The following is a 16750-nucleotide window of genomic DNA, read 5'->3' on the forward strand; positions in this document are numbered from 1 at the left end:
TTGTATTCTTGACGGGCGAGCCAAGAGAGGACAAGGGCATATCCCCACCCGTCCGCGCGCTGTCCATTTTGATGCAAACGTGGAGCCGGAAATGGGTCGATGACGGACAAAAAAACCAGACGTTTATCTATTTGCTCCTGCATGTTGGGCCGTGATTTGTGTCCATTTACCCGAACATGGCCGGACATATTTTTAGGATCGTGTGTTGGAGTTGGGCCTCTTCCATTTTGCACTACCCCAAGCGCGTGACTGAGGAAGGTACTAAATCAATATGCAGTACTACCAAGAGAATGTCCTGCCGAGTGTCACCACGTTGAGTCGTTGACTCGTTCGAGTCCTGGTCATTCAGGACTAGTTTGACTAAACTATGCAATTTCGAACTGCAATTTCAGTTCCAAAAGCAATTCTGCAACCGCGCGAGAGCTCAGCGAAAACAGCAGACAGCAGCAGCAGGGCAACCCACCAAATGCAAACCCTCCTCTTCTAGGGTTTCGTTTCCTCCTCCCCATCCGCACCGCCCGCCCGCCCATGGCCGCCACCTCCCGCGACGCCCCGGTCCCGACCGCCATGCCGGACCTCGTCCGCGACCACCTCTACTTCGGCGACGTCAACGACGCCATCGCGGCCCTCACCGCCTCCCTCCCGGACGGCACCGACATCACCCACGTCCTCTCCGTCGTCAGCTCCGCCTCCATCTCCTTCTTCACCGACTACCGCCCGGGCCTCTCCTTGCCAGCCGAGGAGGTCCGCTGCGTCGTCGCCGGGGAGGACGGGACGCCCTCGGCGGTGGCCCCGGGCCGGCTGATGCGGGTGGTGGAGAGGACCGGGGAAGGGCTAAGGGTGACGCGGATGGCCGTGCCGCTCAAGGACACGGAGGAGGAGAACCTGCTCGACCACCTCGAGCCGTGCCTCGATTTTATCGACGAGGGGAGGAAGGCGGGAAACGTGCTCGTGCATTGCTTCGCGGGGGTCTCCCGGAGGTACGCTTGCTTATCATCACCTGATTCCGGTTGCTTCCGTTGTTCTGCAAGCCCCACGTTTTTGTTGTCTCAGGTGAAATGCTTAATCAAGGAGAAGTAATCACGCACTACCTGTATTTCATAGTTTCATTCGAGCTTTTACATGTTTTTGTAGACGATCTTAATTGATGCCGCGACTTCGTTCTTCGTCTTTATATCCTTGTTTGCATGTGACGAAAATTTAGTTTGGTTGCCATATTTATCTTGTGAACACCTTCCTGCAAAGTAACTGTAAGCATTTCAAATCACATGAATGTCCATCTGTAATGATTTGGCTAAATGGAGCAAACTCAATTTGCGGTCGTGTTTCACCTCAACATTACATAAACTCTAGCACAAATGGTCCACATGGCTGCCCGTTCTATAAGATGCATCTGAAAGATGTATGATACGCCGTAATCATTGTCAATAATCTGCCATCTACTTACATAGATATCAGTTTGTTTCGTAAATTTCTGTTTGTCTGATGCTCTAACTGGATACATCTGGTAAACACGGATTAAAATGTTCACTTGCTATGGTGACTAATGTTCCAATCCTGTTTATGTACGCATGTGTATGGGAGGGAGATGTAGTGAACACTTACAATAACTGCAAATAAAACTAGTAACTGGGCACTTAGCTAGAAACTGCGTTTTGCTGAATAGAAAATACACAAATCATCTAATTTTTGGCTAAATACACGGTTAATAGATTTTTTTAACTACTCGTATCACTCGGCAGCATTAGGGCATGTTTGGTTGCCCGCCAACCAGAACAAAGAGGTGAAGGCTGGTGATAGTGATGTTAAGCTAGAAAAGAAGGGACCATGCCTATCAACGCAAAACTGGTGGATGCTGCTAATCTGGAGCACCCCCGCCAGGCATAATAAAATTTTAAATCTGACCTGCTGAGGCTGTGGGCAGTCTGAGGCATTTTGTAAGCTCCAGGCTGCATTGCATATCTCAATTTTTTTTCTCTCGGAAAGCAAAGTGCTACTAGTTAAGAGAGCAGAAAGTGGTTGTCTCATCCTTAGACTCCAGCATGCCTCTTCAGTTAAGAGGGGAGTGGTCTTTTGGTGTTGTTCTGTTGAGAAGAGGTGGACGTGAAACACTTGAAGTCCCACATCGATGTGTTTGTGCGTGACCATGGGAAGCCAGCAGGCTTCACCGTTTTCTATGGTGAACCACGTTGGGAGTTCATGGCAGATAGTTGGTATTTGTTGAGTTACATGAGGTGCCAATTTGCGCTAGCCTGGCTATGTGTGGGAGGTTTGAACACAGTCCGATACGACACGCTGACAGCTAAAGCATTTGAGAGTTAGGTTGGGAGTGGTGGCGGATGGAGGAGTTTTGAAATGTGGTTGGTGACTCTGGCGTTACTTCAGTTTGCCATATACTTTGGCTATGATGAGCTTATCAGTGTTGCCCCTAGCAATGAGGAGCCATGGGTATGATTTGCAAGAGGATACTGTTTTTTTTTAAATTCGCCGGAGCAAGATGGCTGCAGCATGTCTCTCGAGCAACCTGTGATGGATTGCGGTTAGCGATAGAATTGTCAGGCAAGCAAGGTGGTGTTGAAACTGACTTACAGACCTGATAAACCCATGAAGCGCCACCTCTTTTCAGGGTCACACTGGTCTAACATATGTCCAATTGTAATGGAGCTTGACAAGCTAAATAGAAGTTTCTTGTAGTTGAAACTATAGTCTTCTTGTGAAGGGGGCCAAATCTTGTTTTAACTGGTGCATGTGGCTTAATGCAATTCCATATTTTTATCGGCGTTCTTTGTTATTTGTAATCCTGCTATAGTAAGTAATGATAAGTTTAGTGAGTTCTAGTATAAAAGATATTCTTAGTCACATGAGACATTATGTTTTTGAGCTTAAGAATGTTTAGCAAGTAAGAAAGCTGACAACTCATGGCTCTTGGTAACCAATTATTATAGGATGCATTGCAATTTCCACATATAACTTCCTAATTGATGTGCTGGAAATGGGGAATGTGTATTTTTCACTTATGATGATGCCATCCACGTTCACTATATAACATCTATTTGGAATTTCTGTCATGCTGCAGTGCTACCATCATCACGGCATATCTAATGAGGACAGAGCAGAAATCTCTGGAAGGTATGATATATATTTTTTGTTTTGAGCAAAATTTGTAATACACTAATCTTTAGTTTGTACGTTGCTTGAATTATCTGATCCACCTTTTATAATCCTTGTGGCATTCACTACTTTATTCTTTTTCCAGAAGCACTAGAGTCCTTGAAGGAAATTAACGAGTCCGTTTGCCCAAACGACGGTTTCCTTGACCAGGTAAGCTTTCATTATGAACTGGTTGCACTATATCTCACTAGATTTCTTTTATTAAGTTGAATTTCCTATACCTTGCAGTTAAAATTGTTTGAAGAAATGGGTTTCAAGGTTGATACTTCAAGTTCTTTATACCGGCGCTTCCGCTTAAAGTTGTTAGGTTGGTCATTTTCCAACATTTATCATTTCGTCAGGTTCCCTTGCCTTTGTGGGCCTTCTAATTCTTGTGGTTGCAAGGTGCTCTCTTGCTGAAAATAGAACAGTTTGTCATAGATTCTGTAAAATTTTATCATATCAAGCAGATTCAGTTGCTCTACTTGCCGCCCCAGTGATATTTCTCAATCTTAGCAGCACATTGATTAAGTGTTTGCCTATTACTTGTCGCAGGTCAGTCCTACAAAGTTGGAGAGAAAATAGGAAACCATGTATTTGAAGACGATCCTGGAGTTGCTCGACAGCCTAATCCTACCCAGGAATTGTCAGGCAAGGAGAAGGCCCTTAAAACAGCATACCGCTGCAAGAAATGCAGGAGGATCGCTGCTGCACAGGACAATGTTATCGGCCACACACCTGGTGAGGGCAACTCTAGCTTTGCGTGGCACGACAAGAGGAAAGGCCACACACACAACAAGGAACAAGATTGTTCTTCTCTGTATGTCGAGCCTCTCAAGTGGATGACTCCAGGTAAAGTCATCTCTTGCAGTAACATAGTGCGTTCACATATATGTATATCGATGCAGTCCATAGCATATCACCAGTCTGTTCATTATCTGATGTCGCTCATGATGAAGCAGTAGAAGATGGCGCTTTGGAGGGGAAGCTGTCGTGCATCCACTGCGGGGCGCGCCTAGGGTACTTCAACTGGTCAGGGATCCAGTGCAACTGCGGCAGCTGGATCACCCCCGCCTTCCAAATTTCCAAGAGCAAAGTTGATGTAAGCACCATCTAGATCTTCTCCATGTGCTAGCAGATTCGATGGGTTTGTCAGGGGCTGGTGTAAATTCCATATCGTCTGTACCGTCATGCATTGGATCACAAGGAGCAAACGCTGGAGCCTGCTTCATGCATTCACCTATTGTACTCTGAAATACTATACTACCTCACAACAGCTTACAAGAGAAGTTTAACACATCACAGTGAAGCAGTCGCAGATCCTAAACGTTTACTACCTGCCTTTTCATCAATTAGCGGCAACCTGATACTCCCTCCGTCTGAAAAAGCATGTATCTAGCACTAACTTGGTGCTATATACATCCATTTGAGGGACAAAGGGAGTATATTTTTAGCGTTGTAGGGAATTCAGGAGTGTAGTGTAGTGAGATGGACCTGGAGTGGTGTGGAGCGGCTTGCAAGGAGTTGAGTGGGTGAGTGGAATGACTTGTGGTGGAATAGAGTCGGTTGGTTATGATGCGTTACACCACAAATGGGTATGAGAGTATATATACAGAGTCCAAAATCTGACCGTTACTGCAAAAGGTAATTGGGCTGGGACGTGCCGGGAGAAAACTTGAGGAACTACTGAAACAGTTGAAATAAATTTGAAAGTCCAAGGTAACGTTCAAAATCAGAGAAAATATAGTACTCCCTCTGTTCGGAATTACTTTTCTCGAAAATGAATGTATTTAGAACTAAAATATATCTAGATACATCCATTTCTGCGACAAGTAATTTCGAACGGAGGGAATACTTGAAAGGTGAAAAGTTGAGCGATGGCTCCGAATGAAAAATGCAGCACCTTTTTCGCGAACATAGAACATTTTTATTTAACGGAGGCAAAAAGTTTTGCCCCATCGATTTATTAAGAAGAAGAGAATTGCCTAGTTAATTTAAGAAAAACCGGGCGAAAACATACACACACGGAGCACGGACTAACTACTCAAATGGCAAGAAACTCCACTACCGCATAGTTGGCCCTTGCCAAACTCTCCAAATGCACAACATCCACAAACCCTGAAACTGCTACTATGCCAAGTGAATCACGACAAGAACACCTCGACATAAGACATCATGCACCTTCCAATCCAAAAGGACATGACGAGAGACCGAATGGCAAGAAACTCCACTACCGCATAGTTGGCCCTTGCCAAACTCTCCAAATGCACAACATCCACAAACCCTGAAACTGCTACTATGCCAAGTGAATCACGACAAGAACACCTCGACATAAGACATCATGCACCTTCCAATCCAAAAGGACATGACGAGAGACCGAAGATCATCCATCAAGCAATTAGAGACGCCTTGCCTATGACGCCACTCTTGCATTTGCCCATCTTCTTTTGTTTGCCACTTATTGGCGTCCCCGTCAGGAGGCAAGCAATCGACCTGCCCAAATCAGATCTAACAATCTCCGCGCTAGTGAGCAAGTCACAAAGTTCTTTCACGAAGAAAGCATCTGGATTTAGTAGGCGCCAACACACTTGGCTCAATGGCCATGCCACTCACAGGCATCACCTGCTCGATGGTCGCAGATGAGGGAAAGGCAGCAACATCTGAAACTCCACGCTCCATGGCCAACGCCTGACTCCCAATGAACTTAGGTGAGCGAGAGATCGCACCGTCCAAATCGCTACTCTCCTCGGCAAACAATTTGAAAGTACTGGGTAAAACCAATTACTCCGTAGTGCATACAAAACCTCAAAACGAGAAATTGCAGAAAGAGGGAAGTCACATCTTTGAAGTTCTGCATGAATAAGAGCGAAGGTACCAGACTATATACTGTGACTCACAAAGAAGCAAACCGAGACGGCTTGGAAGTGCCGGATCCAAACACATGATGTTTCAAAGGCTTAGCAGTTCTGGAACAAAGAAAATGATGATTTCAAACTGTAGAACCAGGAATTGTTCTCTAAGTACGAATGACTCAAAGTGCCCAGATAGTACCAAAAGATAAGTCTTTGAAAGTACCAGGGCTTAGAAAGATTCATACTATACTCCCTCTGTAAAGAAAGAGAAGACCGTTTAGACCTTTAGTGATCTAAATGATTTTATATTTCTTTACGGTGGGTAAGTTGAACAAAGAGAGCGGATATTCACTAAAAGCAAGCCGAGCTTGATGTAGATAACTTGAAAAATTGTGTGTGCGTGTGTGTGTGTGTGTGGGGGGGGGGGGGGGGGTAAGAAATTTGTATAAGAAAATTAGTTGTGGTACCTACAATAAACTCACTGAAATGATTAGTCTCAATATTTTTTTGCCATTGGTCCTCTCGAATAGTTGTCACAAACCATCAAAATCAATTAAGGGTGCAATTCATCATATCCGCCACCACCTGTTTACGATGAACCTTACTTGAGTTTGCTATAAACCAAAACATGCCATTGTGTACACTGGGATTGACTGCGCCACAATCTTTATTACAAATTGCTTTTTGTCACACTCGTTTTCTTTTCGAAAATGCCGGTGCAAACTCTTAAAATTTTGTAAAGGCATTTCTGAAAATTGTACATATGATTCGTACACTTGAAACTTTGCTTCGTGCACATACGATTTATAACAAACATGAACCAATCGGTTATACATACTTGGTTTGTGAGAGAAAAGCAGATTCATAGTACAAACTTGCTTTTAATCACAATAAGTTCCTTCGTGAAAACATTCATTGCAACATGTACATTTGGATCTAGAGTAGCTTTGAAGATCGTGATGAGGTCCACAACGGTGGAAACAGATTGTAGTTTCGACACACGTCTTGAACACCTTGCATAATTTTTATTTTTTATTAGGATAACTTCTGCATAACTTTACATAATCTAATTTGGATGTGTGCATGCATTCCTGTTCGTTACATTTGCACATGTCCGATTGATGTTTCTAGAGTGCCATGGCATGTGTGAGAGGAGACAGTCGGATGTGCTCGAGTGAAATACAAAAAACCACCACATTGTACACATCCATTTGAATTTGCTACCACTTTACCTACGGCAGCAAAAATCTACCGTAGTGGTAGATTTGGACAATTCAGGAGCTTCCTTGCTCAACCACACGAACCAGTAATTTGCTCGTCATGTCGGATGCCAACCATACTCATTTCGGAACACAAATTCCTTTCCCCCCCAACCCTACAGGAATTGAACTGCTTTCAATGTAAGCCTTTCAAATTTCATGTGGATTTGTTCCCAAAAGAAAGCAGCATGCACATTACAGTCACAACTCTGCACTCTGTTGACATACATAAGACACCGTAGCAACGCTTCACTATAGGACTAGGTCTCGCCTCTTCTTCGGGTTCGATGGCTCCGCACCGCCCGTTCCTTTCCTCATCATCGCCACGAACTCTGAATAGTCTATCCTCCCATCCTGCATTCGTCGTCAAGAAAACAGTTTCAGTTCCTTTCGACGCATTTACCATCTATTGTTTCGAATGTATTTTTCCTTCTTACGTTGTCGGAATCGGCTTCGGCAATGACATCCTTGAATTCCTCGGCGTCGAACAACTTCTGCTCTTGTAAGGCCTGCTCCAGCTCTTCTTTTGTGATGTACCTGCGAGAGGTATATGAGTATCCAAAAATCCTGAATCCAGGGGCCTGAGATGTACTACCTCTTTTTTTTCTTTTTCCAGGAAATACTACCTCTGTTTCTAATCTAAATATAATTTTTTTGTCAGTTTAAATTGAACTGCCAAAACGTCTTATATTTTGGAACAGAGGTTGTACTAATTATCAGTTTGTTGGTGCTCAACTTACCCACTGTTGTCCTTGTCGAAGTATTGGAACGCGGTGTAGAGGTGCTCTTCCCTGTCCATTCTGTTCATGTGCACCGTCGCGGTGACGAACTCCTCGTAGTCGATCAATCCATTGCCGTCGGCATCGGCCTGGAAATCGAAGCAGAAAATAATTTCCGTTCATGTCAAATACTCTATGTAACACCACGTCGTTGATTGGTTGTGTCATCTGAATTAATAAGACTCACTGCTTCCATCAGTTGCTGAATTTCATGGTCCGAAAACTTGTTGCCCTGCTTGGCCAGCCCGTTCTTGAGCTCTTCGAGGGTGATGGTGCCGCTGTTGTCCTTGTCGATGCTCTTGAACATCTCCTTGAGCCCCTTGATCTCCTCCTCTGACAGGCACCCGGCAATGACCTACGCAAAGTTCGCCGCAAAGTTATCAAAGATTAGTTAGTTACCTGAAGAAGTGTTGTCAATGTCAGTCTATGCGCCTACTCTCAGTGCGGCTTTCTTGAACTGGTTCATGGCCACGAACTGCTTCATCCTGTCCAGAACGACGTTGTCGAGCGGCGTGTCGGGGGCGTCTCCGTCTTCCTTGATCCATGGGTGGTCTGAAAAAGCTCAAGTTATTTCAGGGCATCGATTGTCTTGGTCATGCACAAAAAAAGAAGTGTGCACGAAGCAAGAATTTGACAGGAGGAAAAAAGAACATGCAGAAGTGGCTTACTGAGGACTTGGGTGGCCGTAAGCCTGTCCTTGGGGTTGATATGGAGCATCTTCCTGACAAGATCCTTGGCTCCGGGGGAGATGTTGGGCCACGGCTCGCTGACGAAGTCGACCTCACCGCGCAGAATGGCGGTGAAGATGGCGTTCTCATTCTCCGCCCAGAAGGGAGGGACGCCGGAGAGGAAGATGTAGAGCATGACGCCCATGCTCCAGACGTCGGCCTCGTGGCCGTACTTGCGCTTGAGCACCTCCGGGGCGATGTAGTAGGCGCTGCCGACGATGTCCTTGAACACCTCGCCTTCCTTGAAGAAGACGGAGAGGCCGAAGTCGGTGGCCTTGATGGGCGACGACTCGTCCCGGTTGAGCATCAGGAAGTTCTCCGGCTTGAGGTCCCGGTGCATCACCCCCATGGAGTGGAAGGTGTGCACGGTCCCGACCACGGACCGGAGCAGCGAGGCGGCGGCGCGCTCCGTGTAGTGCCCCTTGGCGATGATCCGGTCGAAGAGCTCCCCGCCGGCGCACAGCTCCATCACCAGGTGCACGTTGTGCTTGTCCTCGTAGGCGCCGCGGAGGTCCACGATGTTGGGCTGGCCGGAGAGGTGGCGCATGATCTCCACCTCGCGCCGGACGTCCTCCACGTCCTCCGCGCCCGACAGCTTCCGCTTCGCGATCGTCTTGCACGCCAGCTTCTCCCCCGTCTCCGTGTGGGTGCACAGGTAGGTCACGCCGAACTGGCCGCGCCCGAGCTCCTCGCCGATGGTGTAGGTCGCGCGCACGTCCTCTATGGGCCGCCCGAGCACCTCGCCCACGGGGCCCGGCGGCTTGGCATTGGGGTCCGCCTTGGTTGCCGCAGAGGCGGGCTCGGCCTCGGCGGCGCCAGGAGCAGGAGCCGGGCCATCGTTGGTCGGTGCGTTGTCCCCGCGCGGCGTCTTTGGGGGCGCCGGCGGCTCTGCCTCGGCCGCCGCGTCGGCAGCGGCAGCCTGCCCGGCTCCGTTTGTGCAGCATTGGCCCATGGCTGCGGGGAATGCGCGCTGGCCGCTCCGAGGGAGGAGAGGCAGGCACAGGCATGCATGAAGAGCACGCACCTACACACATGCACAAACCAAAGTTCGGAGATGGGTTTCGTTATCTTTGCCACACAAAAAATGGTTTTGAGCTTGGAAGGTTGGGAGTGAATGGCGGGAAGGAGGAGGATTATTATGCTGGTGTCACAACCTGAACCTGAAGCTCTCGAATTCTTCAGTTAGGTGTAGCATTTCTAGCTATACCGTTTCGATCGGATCCTACGGATCACATGGCTCCTTGCCTGATCTCGTCGATGAGCCGTCAGATCCCTTTAACCGTTATAGAGTGCTTATTCCTGTTATTTACTCCTTCCGTTCCAAAATATGAGGTGTATAGTTTTTCTAAAGTTAAATATATGCATGTTTGATCAAGTTTTAAGAAAAACTACAGTAACAAATTTGTATCATTAGATTCATCGCGAAAAGTATTTTCATATTTTATTTATTTTATAATCTTGTAATCTTGATCAAACATACATAAGTTTGACTTGCACAAAAATCGATACACCTTATATTCTGAAAGGGAGCAAGTACATTAACCGTTGTAGTGGGTAATTAACTACCTATGTAAGTGGGTGGTTTAACGAGCTAATCAACTCATTAAGGCTTGTGCTCATTAAGCCTCAACTCACTAAGCTTAACGAGCAGAAAATCTAGATGGCTCTGTTCATTTGGAACTCATTAAGCTCATGAGCACTAACAAGCACTCGTTAATAGACTACAACATGTCACGGTCTATGGGATGTGAGCGTAGATGTGATTTTTACGGAGGAAAATGATGAATATAGAAGAAGGTGTACTAGTTGCCTCCTATAGGCTAGGTTGGCTAGATGGGCAAGGTGCTATAAAAATGTTGCCACACAAGATAAAAATATATCTTGTGCTGTACTAACGAGTTTAATGAGCTGCTTGTGACACTCGCTAGCTCGTTTGTTAAGCTCATTAAGCTTAATAAGTTGAAATCAGTGATTTGTTATGTTCATTAAGAAGTGAGCTACAAGCTTAACGAGCCAAGCTATCGAGCCCCCATTAAGCTCGTGAGCTACGAGCTTTTGGTCCAGCCTTATAAATCGGGTTGTGGCCCTCTTGGTTTAAACTTAAATCCTACCTATTCTCTTTATTACCATATTTACTGTCCCAAATTCCCCCTGATCCAATCCGGGTCTTAAACAAATTGGTATTCGAGCTCAAGTTCCTTGGTGGCGTTTTCTATTGGTGATTTTTTCCGTCAGATCGGGCAAATCCCACCCTCTTGCGGCAGTGGCGCTTTTGAGTGATTCTAGCAGCGCAGGCGGCGGTGTTGGTGGCATTGGTGGTGGTGATTGTTCTCGTGTAGATCAGTTGAGTGGAGTGGTTGTTCAAGAACATCTCTCGTTCGGTAAAATTCCACGTCTAACATGCACCATGGAGAAGAGGATCGTTGGCGGTGGCATGAGCTAAACATGGGATGGGTTGTTGGCTTGTTCAATGCTAAAATTCCTCACTTGTTTTTCAGATTAAGGAGATGGGGAGGAGCAACAAGATCATCAATGAGGTGGATTTGCAGGAAGTTCTGTCTACAAAAGAAGAATTGATGGTTTTCTAAAAGGACGACGCAACCCTATAGAAAGATGCCTCCAAATCATAAGAGGATGTTTAGTCTATTAGATCCAAGTAATGTGAGATTTCTCTACAAGTTGAGGAGTGGAACAAGAAGTAGTATAATTGGGCAAACAACTGTCAGCTATGAGTAAAATGTTGCAATCGATTGTCCCACAAACAAGTGCAAACAAGAGGATGTTTAGTCTATTAGATCCAAGTAATGTGAGATTTCTCTTAGCCATGTGCGGTGCCCTCCTCCACAGTTTACTCCTCCGATCATATTGTCTTAGTGCTTAGACGAAGCCCTACACGGATCACATCACCATCACCGTCACCATGCCGTCGTGCTGTCAAAACTCTCCCTCGAACCTCTGTTGGATCAAGAGTTCAAGGGACGTCATCGAGCTGAACGTGTGCTGAACTCGGAGGTGTCGTACGTTTGGTACTAGATCGGTTGGATCCTGAAGACGTTCGACTACATCAACCGCGTTAACCTAACGCTTCCGCTTTCGGTCTAGAGGGTACGTGGACACACTCTCCCCCTCTCATTGCTATGCATCTCCTAGATAGATCTTGCATGATCATAGGAATTTTTTTAAAATTGCATACTACGTTCCCCAACAGTGGCATCCGAGCTAGGTCTATGCATAGATGATTTGCATGAGTAGAACATAAAGAGTTGTGGGCGATAATAGTCATAATACTTACCACCGTCTTATTTTGATTCGGCGGTACTGTTGGATGAAGCGGCCCGGACCAACCTTACATGACCACGTTCATGAGACCGGTTCCATCGACAGACATGCAACTTGTTTTACATAAAGGTGGCTGGCGGGTGTCTGTTTCTCCAAATTTAGTTGAATCGAATTTGATTACGGCCGGTCCTTGTTGAAGGTTAAAACAACACACTTGACGAAAAATCGTTGTGGTTTTGATGCGTAGGTAAGAATGATTCTTGCTACAAGCCCGTAGCAGCCACGCAAAACTTGCAACAACAAAGTGGAGGACGTCTAAGTTGTTTTTGCAGGGAATTTTGTGATATGATATGGTCAAGACATGATGTGATATAGGTTATCGTATGAGATGATCATGTTTTGTAGAAGTTATCGGCAACTGGCAGGAGCTTTATGGTTGTTGCTTTATTGTATGAAATGCAATCGCCATGTAATTGCTTTACTTTATCACTATGCGGTAGCGATAGTTGTAGAAGCAATAGTTGACGAGATGACAACGACGCTACGATGGAGATCAAGGTGTCAAGCCGGTGACGGTGGCAGGGGCGGAGCCAGGAATTGAACATAGGGGGGCGAATCGAAACTGAAAATATTGCAACCCGTGACCCCTTATAAATGATCTCCTTAACAATTATATTTGTGTATAGATCATCCATATATACAACTAACATATTTAATTAGGAAATACATGTTATCAATTAGGGGCATTTTTTTTTAAAGAAACGTCTAATTAGTAAATTAACAGAGATCCTCTTACATGCTTGATTAATAGGATGTTAGGTTGTAATCCAGAGAAAAGAATGAACCGGCTGCGAGGGATATTTTATGTGGACATACCTTTCAAACGGAGCTTTAGATCATGAACAAACGAAGCCTTAGATCATGAACACATACTCGACGGACTCAATGACATATGGCTCAATAGAGCGGTTAACACCATGGAGAAGCTGGAAGCAACTTGGTCCTTGCGGGGTCTCCTAGCGCCACCAGCACCGGCAAACGGAAGCAGTGCCTGGTCGTTGCCGGCCGGGCGGAGGTGCAGCGAGCCATTGAGTGGCGGCAAGAAACCCTAGCGATTAGGGAATTGGGAGATCGATTTTGGATCAGATTTTGGATCAGATCAACGTACAGAGTTCGAAACGATCAAACTTGTAGGCCTCCTGCTCACCGGTGGTCAGGACGGGCAGATGGGCCACTATTTGGGCTTGGCTTGCATGGTCTACTGATTAAACATTACTTTTGGGCTGAATTGCTAATTAAGTTGTCATTATCTCCGGCCAATTAGCGCATATAACATAAAATACTAGTACTATGGCCCGTGAGACATTGAGGGGGGACGATCATTGGGGGTGTCTAGCCCCTGCTCGCCCCCTGTCTCTGCCCCTGGATGATGGAGATCATGATGGTGCTTTGGATATGGAGATCAAAGGCACAAGATGATGATGGCCATATGATGTCACATATTTTGATTGCATGTGATGTTTATCTTTTATGCATCTTATTTTGCTTAGTACGGCGGTAGCATTATAAGATGACCCCTCACTAAATTTCAAGGTATAAGTATCCTCCCTGAGTATGCACCGTTGCTACAGTTCGTCGTACCGAGACACCACGTGATGATCGGGTGTGATAAGCTCTACATTCACATACAACAGGTGTAAGATAGTTTTGCATGTGTAGAATACTCAGGTTAAACTTGACGAGTCTAGCATATGCAGATATGGCCTCGGAACACTGAGACCGAAAGGTCGAACGTGAATCATACTTATTCAGGTCCCAGAAGCAACAACCTTAGCCAAGATACGCTTGTGAAGATCAAGGCGGTTTATACTCTTGTTGAGCAATTATATACTGGAGCTCAACGTACATTGGCTACCATCTCCCCGACTAATCAAGGACCCAATCTGTTAAGCGATGTGCTGAAGAAATTATCCATCCTGCCCACCAGAATCCAAGAAATAAAGCGGTCTTGTGCAAGAGCCGGCGCTGCGACGGCCTTGAGCCGTGCCACAATATGGGTACCGGAATTAGACCCGGCAGATGTGGCCAGTGGGTATCCTAGCTTAAAGGAAGACGGAACCTCTTTCGATCAGCAAGACTTTGCCGCCTGTGTCAAAGTGATTCGTCCTCATGAAACAGTCATCGCTGAAGAGACCAATCTTTCCAAATATCAGCCGGCGTATGATGCGGACAATCAGAAGATCCATACGCCTACGTACAACGTGATGGACTTAATTCCGCCGATTCGTAAGCACACCTTCGCCCCTGATATTGACCCGTCCAATCTGATTGACGACGAAGCTGAATTCTTCGCCTTGCGTGGCTTTGATTGGTCGAAACCAAACTTCTAGACGGCGGGGGAGGAAGAAGAACTGGCAAGGGATGAACCGGAGGCCTCCCGTCAGCAAGACCAAGAAGAGTGAACCGCTAGGCGGGTTAAAGACTTAAGCTTTGACAAAACACTTGACCTCATGTTGGCTCATGGAGCTATGTAATAAGGTAGTTAAAACTTGAATTGGCCGTGCCATCACGCATGTTTTCTGTTTTCCGTAACACTGACGATCCACCGGTTTAAAAAAACCACTCTTTGTATGATAGTCTTTGACTTATGCGGATTTGAATTATTATGATCCTGCACATAAAGAAAACACAAGGGCCCTGGCAGCTTACCGTCGGGCGGGTCATGATACCCAATTAAAGCCGCTGGGGACGAATAGTCCATGACCAGGGTTGGTCTGATAACTGCTAAGTAAAATAACATACCTATGATATATACTTAAACTGCCGGCTTATCAGCTTCGTGCAATTTAGAGGTGTTAAAACTATAACTTCAACCATGATATTCATTACGCTTTGGTGATTTAGAGTCTGTCCTCGCGACGGGTTGTATAAACCCAAAGCATGCTTCCAATGTGAGCCGTAAATAGGGCAGTTGGGCCCAACTTATAAAAAACCGGAAAGCAGCGAAAAACTCAAATACGAATAAGAAATCAAAAGACATTCATGGCTTTTGTAGACTGTCAAAGTAAAGTGTCATCTTCAATGAAACTAGCCGGAGCCACTGGATTGCTCGTGCTGTCGTGATCCTGAGTCACGGTGTGCCCAATCGACATTTGAACCCTAGATAAGTCTGGTCTTGCTCAAAGACTTATGAGGAGTACGTGGGGCCGGAGCAACAGTATCATGGGCCGATTTATCCAAGTTTCAAGGAAGGCGGCTTATGAAGCCTGGGTCCATCTGACTCTGTAAACCGTACTCTCGCATGACAAGCCACCGTTTGAACCTTAATCGAGCTCAGATCTGGGTCGAATACACCATAAAGACTAATCGTTAAGAGTTCGGCGGGTCAATCAGGATGAGCTGATGGAGTTGAAGCAGCTGGTGTTACAGGTAGGACGACCCGGTCAGAGTTTGTTCTCTTCAGTCGAATACGCCTATGTTTGAACAAACCTGGTCAAGAGGGTAGTAACGCTATGTTCTCTTCAGTCAAATACGCCTATGTTTGAACAGGAAGCCCCCAAGTGACATACTTACAAACGTGGCATTGAGCCGATCAAGAGGGTACCGACATCTATGTTCTCTTTGGTGAATACACCTATGTTTGAACAGGAAGCCCCCAAGTGACATACTTACAAACGTGGCATTGAGCCGATCAAGAGGGTACCGACATCTATCTTCTCTTTGGTGAATACACCTATGTTTGAACAGGAAGCCCCCAAGTGACCATATAACCTTTTGGCCTTGCGCCTATCACGTGGGTACTGACAGCTATGCTCGATGAGCAGGAAGCCCCCAAGTGATCGTATGAACTTTGGCATTGCACCGATCAAGAGGGTAGCGACAGCTATGCTCGATGAGCAGGAAGCCCCCAAGTGATCATCAGGGACCTATGTTTGAGCTGTATTGTGCATCCAACTCTCTTTGGTCCTTGAAATTGTGGGCGTCAAACCTCTTAAATGATGATAAAGACTCAGCTTTGAAAAAGAAAAACGACAGAGGCCCTGAATTGCCAGGGATGTCGGCTTTATTATACTGCTTATAATATATACATCAGCTAATTATGTACATCATGAGAGCCAGAGGCTCAAGTATAGTAGGGCCAAAGATGAGCAATGTTCCACGGCCGACGGGTCTCCTCCTCCGATGTGCGTGAGTCCTTGTTGTCTCTAACGTCGATAAGGTAGTATGACCCATTATGTAAGTTCTTGCTGACCACAAAGGGTCCTTCCCAAGATGGTGATAATCTGTGCATATCTGTCTGATCTTGGATGAGCCGGAGCACTAAATCACCCTCTTGAAAGGTTCTGGTTTTGACCCGGCGGCTGTGATAATGCCGTAGGTCTTGCTGGTAAATCGCCGAACGAGCCGCCGCGAGATCACGCTCCTCATCCAATAAGTCAAGTGCATCTTGACACGCCTTTTCATTGTCAGCCTCAACATAAGCCGCCACCCGGGGTGAATCGTGGCGGATGTCACTAGGGAGAACCGCCTCTGCCCCATAAACCATGAAAAAAGGTGTGTAACACGTAGATCTGTTAGGGGTCGTGTTGATGCTCCATAATATGGAGGGTAACTCCTCCACCCAACAACCCAGCGTTCTCTACAAAGGAACCATAAGCCGGGGCTTGATACCTCGCAGAATCTCCTGATTTGCTCGTTCTGCC

At 46.1% G+C, this 16750-nt stretch overlaps 2 protein-coding genes across 2 annotated transcripts; one reads left to right on the plus strand and one right to left on the minus strand.

Annotated features, from left to right (window-relative positions):
• The first annotated feature begins 399 nt into the window (after nucleotides 1-399).
• On the plus strand, nucleotides 400-4483 carry LOC125508667 (uncharacterized). The gene is made up of 6 exons (XM_048673429.2): nucleotides 400-980; nucleotides 3077-3129; nucleotides 3257-3321; nucleotides 3400-3478; nucleotides 3706-4002; nucleotides 4113-4483. The coding sequence occupies exons 1-6, from the start codon at nucleotides 529-531 to the stop codon at nucleotides 4265-4267; spliced, it is 1101 nt and encodes a 366-aa protein (XP_048529386.1). The 5' UTR covers nucleotides 400-528; the 3' UTR covers nucleotides 4268-4483.
• A 2661-nt stretch (nucleotides 4484-7144) lies between these two features.
• On the minus strand, nucleotides 7145-9830 carry LOC125555911 (calcium-dependent protein kinase 25-like). The gene is made up of 6 exons (XM_048718714.2): nucleotides 8709-9830; nucleotides 8477-8592; nucleotides 8228-8395; nucleotides 8002-8129; nucleotides 7699-7798; nucleotides 7145-7615 (listed from the first exon to the last, which is right to left on the minus strand). Exons 1-6 carry the CDS (start codon nucleotides 9718-9720, stop codon nucleotides 7514-7516), a joined length of 1626 nt encoding a protein of 541 aa, XP_048574671.1. The 5' UTR covers nucleotides 9721-9830; the 3' UTR covers nucleotides 7145-7513.
• Between the last annotated feature and the right edge of the window lie 6920 nt (nucleotides 9831-16750).

This window comes from Triticum urartu, chromosome 5A (assembly GCF_056163025.1).
Source record: "Triticum urartu cultivar PI428250 chromosome 5A, HENAU_Tu73, whole genome shotgun sequence".
Taxonomy (NCBI): Eukaryota; Viridiplantae; Streptophyta; class Magnoliopsida; order Poales; family Poaceae; genus Triticum; species Triticum urartu.